This window comes from Cebus imitator, unplaced genomic scaffold, assembly GCF_001604975.1.
Source record: "Cebus imitator isolate Cc_AM_T3 unplaced genomic scaffold, Cebus_imitator-1.0 Scaffold70, whole genome shotgun sequence".
Classification (NCBI taxonomy): Eukaryota; Metazoa; Chordata; class Mammalia; order Primates; family Cebidae; genus Cebus; species Cebus imitator.
Genome location: NW_016107385.1, coordinates 5,642,825 through 5,648,239, shown reverse-complemented (window position 1 = coordinate 5,648,239; position 5,415 = coordinate 5,642,825). Strand labels below are relative to the sequence as shown.

The 5,415-nt window shown below is 39.9% G+C and overlaps 1 protein-coding gene across 1 annotated transcript in view; it reads left to right on the top strand.

Moving 5' to 3' along the window:
- Nucleotides 1–3,909, top strand: part of PSMA3 (proteasome 20S subunit alpha 3) — a 28,964-nt gene extending 25,055 nt beyond the window's left edge. The window contains exons 7-9 of the mRNA XM_017530895.2: nt 1,951–2,018; nt 2,461–2,525; nt 3,754–3,909. Of these exons, the coding sequence (XP_017386384.1) occupies nt 1,951–2,018; nt 2,461–2,525; nt 3,754–3,798 (178 nt within the window). The 3' untranslated portion in view covers nt 3,799–3,909. The remainder of the gene's footprint in view (nt 1–1,950; nt 2,019–2,460; nt 2,526–3,753) is intronic.
- The last annotated feature ends 1,506 nt before the right edge of the window (nt 3,910–5,415 follow it).

The window sequence follows — 5,415 nt, the reverse complement described above, 5'->3', positions numbered from 1 at the left end:
CCATCATTCCTGCTACTGCCTTTACACCTCCTGCCAACTCCCCTACTTTCTCCCAGTTTCAGTTGTGAAGCAAGCAGAAGCCATGATGGTTTAATAACAGCAACATTAGGAACCAACATACATTAGAGCTGCTAAGAAGGAAGTCAGGTATCTTCCTTGAATTTTGTAACAGTTTATCATGATATACTCTGTTTCCTTCATTGAACCTTTGAAGTGCTCCTGGAAATCAGTTCTTACTGTCTTTCATATTAACATACAATGGTAGTCATCTCTTAGTTCCAAGTTAGGAAAGCCATTCCTTCATCATTTAAGAAAATGGAGCGGCATGTTATCTTTTACTTAGTTCTAGAAAATTGAGATCCAGAAAATTGAGATCCTCTCATATTATAGCAAGGTTTTAGAAGACCCTCCAAAAAGTAAGGTATGTAATTCAGTGCAGAGTATTAAATAAAGCTATACTCTGCTACTGTACTTAATTTCTTGACACCTTTTTTTTTCTTTTTGAGACGGAGTTTTAGTCTGTCGCCCTGGCTGGAGTGCAGTGGTGCGATCTCGGCTCACTGCAACCTCCACCTCCCGGGTGCAAGCAATTCTCTGCCTCAGCCTCCTGAGTTAGCTGAGATTACAGGTGCCTGCCACCACGCTGGGCTAATTTTGTTGTATTTTTAGTAGGGATGGGGTTTCACAATCTTGGCCAGGCTGGTCTTGACCTCGTGATCCACCTGCCTCGGCCTCCCAGAGTGCTGGGATTACAGGGATGAGCCACCACGCCCAGCTTCTTGATACTTTTTATGTTACTTTAATATGCTACATGACTGTGCCTCCTTCTTTGCTCTAATTTGTAATGTACTGCAATGTTAAGGCCAGATTATGTAGCATATCAGCCATTAAAAAATGGACGAGGAGCTTAAGAAGCTACTGCCAAGAAGCTACAGGTTGAAGAGACCACTAATAATTGCAAGGACATAAATTGGTTTTTAAAAATATTTAAATTAATGGACAAAAAAATAAATATCCTAAAAGGGCACAATGATGACTTTTCTACTGAATCCATCTTCTTTATGAGGTATCTTTTTTTTTTTGAGACGGAGTTTCACTCTTGTTACCCAGGCTGGAGTGCAATGGCGCGATCTCGGCTCACTGCAACCTCCGCCTCCTGGGTTTAGGCAATTCTCCTGCCTCAGCCTCCTGAGTAGCTGGGACTACAGGCATGCGCCACCATGCCCAGCTAATTTTTTGTAGTTTTAGTAGAGACGGGGTTTCACCATGTTGACCAGGATAGTCTTGATCTGTTGACCTTGTGATCCACCCGCCTCGGCCTCCCAAAGTGCTGGGATTACAGGCTTGAGCCACCGCGCCCAGCCATGAGGTATCTTTTATGGTTATATCTTTATTTTTTTGAGACGGAGTCTCGCTCTGTTTCCCAGGCTGGAGGGTAGTAGTGGCGTGATCTTAGCTCATTGCAACCTCCGCCTCTGGAGTTCAAGTAATTCTCTTGCCTTCGCTTCCCGAATAGATGGGATTACAGGTGCCCACTACCACACCCAGCCAATTTTTGCATTTTTAGTAGAAACAGTTTTACCCTGTTGGCCAGCCTAGTCTTGGACTCTTGACCTCAAGGGATCCACCCGCCTTGGCCTCCCCAAAGGGGTGGGATTACAGGTGTGAGCCACGACACCTAGCTAAGTTACATCTTTAAAGCAATGTGCAAAAGTACTGAACTTGAGTCGTTTAGGTATATTCAATATTTGTTGGGAGAGCAAATGTTTCATTTTATCTCAGTCTCTGTGTATTTTGTCTTCTCTTATGTTAAATACTATGTAAATGTGTCTGCATAATTTTATAAATACTTTCATTAGGGATGGACATTCTAATTTATACTACAGGTCTGTGAACTTACTACAGTGTTTGAAGGTTACCAAAATGTTACGTTTCCCTTTTCTGTTCTAGAATTTACATAGTACATGATGAAGTTAAGGATAAAGCTTTTGAACTAGAACTCAGCTGGGTTGGTGAATGTAAGTTATTTTTGTACATTTATTTGCTCTAGGAATTATCTTTATCATAGCAAATTTACAACAGAGTGTCTTTTCTAATATAATGAAAGCTAAAACAAATTTACTAGGTCATCAAAGGAAGGGAAAGTTCTGCTTAATAACTGACTTAAGTTGTGAACGGATTATTTTTTGAAACATCCATTTCATGGTTTTAAAAGATACTATGCTGTAAATTAATGCTCAGGATTTATAAATCATAGCATAATTTACATTCATTTCTGTAAGAATATATGGGCACATACAATCTCATGTGGAAGCAGCACACAAAAATGAGTATAACTCATAGTACAACTCTGCAACAGTAGTTGAGTCAGCTGTTTACTGGGTAGATCCTCTAGTATACTGCAAGTCACAATACAGTCCTCAATTTAAAATTGATTCAAGTTTGTGGCTTAATTTACAGTAACTAATGGAAGACATGAAATTGTTCCAAAAGATATAAGGGAAGAAGCAGAGAAATATGCTAAGGTAAGCCACAGCACAAAAACTTGTCTTGATCAGGTACTCTAGGGGGAATCACTTAGTCCAGGAGCAAGACCAGCCTGAGGAGCATAGCGGGACCCCATCTCTAATTAAAAAACTAAAAATAAAAAATTCTTGGGCCAGGCGCGGTGGCTCAAGCCTGTAATCCCAGCACTTTGGGAGGCCGAGGCGGGTGGATCACGAGGTCAAGAGATCGAGACCATCCTGGTCAACATGGTGAAACAAACCCCGTCTCTACTAAAAATACAAAACATTAGTTGGGCATGGTGGCGCGTGCCTGTAATCCCGGCTACTCAGGAGGCTGAGGCAGGAGAATTGCCTGAACCCAGGAGGCGGAGGTTGCGGTGAGCCAAGATCGCGCCATTGCACTCCAGCCTGGGTAACAAGAGCAAAACTCCATCTCAAAAAAAAAAAAAAAAAATGGGGTTAAGATTGCAGAGTTTTTCAGGACTTTTTTTTTTTCTTTGTTTTTGAGAGGGAGTCTTGCTCTGTCGCCAGGCTGGAGTGCAGTGCGTGATCTCGGCTCACTGCATCCTCTTGCCTCTGGGTTCAAGCAATTCCCCTGCCTTAGACTCCTAAGTAGCTGGGATTAGAGGCACCTGCCAACACACCTGTCTAATTTTTTGTATTTTAGTAAAGACCGGGTTTCACTAGGACTTTTAGTATTTTAAGTATATATATGTATGTATGTATGTGTGTGTGTGTGTGTGTGTGTGTGTGTGTGTGTGTGTGTGTGTATATCTTTCTTTTTGTTCTGTCACTCAGGCTAGAGTGCAATGGTGCCATCTTGGCTCACTGCAGCCTCTGCCTCCTGGGTTCAAGTGATTTTCCTGCCTCAGCCTCCTGAGTAGCTGGGATTATAGGAGCAAGCCATCACACCTGGCTAACTTTTGTACTTTGGTTTCACAAAATAGACTGGGTTTCACCAAGCTGGTCTCAAACTCCTGACCTCAGGTGATCCATCTCCTTCGGCCTCCTAAAGTACTGGGACTGCGCGCGGCCTCTTATGTATATAGTCTATCAAAGATACAGTCGTTGCATGTTACAGCAACATTTGCTTAATTATCTTTGCTTGGTTATCTTATTCTAAAAGTGTTCATTCAGTTACAAGTAAAGGAATTCAACCACTTAATTCAGGTTGTTGTAGCTTGCTCACAGGTGTGGGATGTAACAATATTAAAATCAATTTTAAACACCTATTTTCTCTTAACAGGAATCTCTGAAGGAAGAAGATGAATCAGATGATGATAATATGTAACACTGACTCCAGCATCTATTGTATTTTAAATTTCTACTCCACTGTAACTATTTAGCCCTGTGGATTATAAATACTGTCCAATTTTCATTAAATTTTTGTCTTATAACGATTGAGGTTTGATTAATATCTGCTTTACAAAATTGGTGGGGGTAACTGAGGACATTTACTTAATATTAAAATATAGATTTATGACTACTAAAAAATTCCTTGGTTAAAATACTGTAGAATTAATTCAAAGACTACAGATTAATTAATTCAAAGTCCCATTCTCAACTAGAATTTACAGATCATATTCTTCTGGGCTTTTGTACCAAAAGCACCGACCAACTCAGTGGACAAATAATTGATACGGCTTCCCACTTTCACATTTATTGAAATAAATGGCGGTCATCAATCACTGTTAATCTTTAGGTGTAATACAGATGACAGATGTTTCAGTTTTGAATAGTTTTTCAAAAACTGATTCTTCTCAGCATGGTACAGCTCAAAAAAGATCGTTTAATACATGAATCAAGAATGTTTTTGCTTTTTTCCTTTATTATGGTGAGGAGTGGAATTAAGGATCAATAAAGTCCCTATTCTGTAACTACAAATTTTTCTTCATCTCTAAAGATTCAAATAAAAATACCAACATCAGACAGCTTTCATGTTAAAAATAAGAATTTATGTGAAAGTGCTCTGCAAATAGAATTGTTACTAAGTGGAATAAACAGTACTGTAGCCTAAAAGAATAACTTTGTTAATTAAGCTGAAAAGCAGTACTCAGCTGAAAAGCAGGAACAATCTGAACTCAGGCCATGTATACACACCCTCTAGTGGACTCATGCCAGTGTCACTCATTCAATGCTATGCTTCCCTAAGAAGGTAATCTAGCCACTGAATTTAGGTGCAGGGTATTTGGACTTTGAGCATTTGTGTAGTTTAAATAGCAAATCATTACACCTGCATATTAATAGCTAACTACTACACAAATAACTCAAAACCAGTAATGTCATTACCATGGCTTCTTTTATGTAACATCTGCTATATTTTACAACTCAAAATATATTTTAAAATATTAATGCATATGGCTCAAGCAATCCTCCCACCTTAGCCTCCTGACTAGCCGGGACCACAGGCACGTACCACGCTTGGCTAATTTTTGACAATTTTTTGTATAGACAGCATCTTATTATATTGCCCAGGGTGGTCTTGAACTCCTGGAGTTGAGCAATCTGCCCACCTCAGCCTCCCAAAATGCTGAGATTACAGGCATGAGCCACCATACCTGGCCACAATTCATATATTTAATTGTGAATGATACAAGTGTTGGTCTTGGAAAAATACAGGGAACAATACTAAATTGAATCCATTTACAGAAAGATAAACTGACTCTCCCTAAGCCAATCTATGGTCATTCCTATACTTTCCCAAAGTTCCAAAGTATGAATGGCACATAAATCTTCAATAATTCTTTGAATGTATCTATTCTTACATTCATATCAGCATAGTTAAAACCCTCTTCAAAAGACACTGGTTCGGCTGGGCGCAGTGGCTCACGCCTGTAAGGCTGAGGTGGGTGGATCACCTGAGGTCAGGAGTTCAAGACCAGCCTGGCCATCATGGTGAAACCTCATA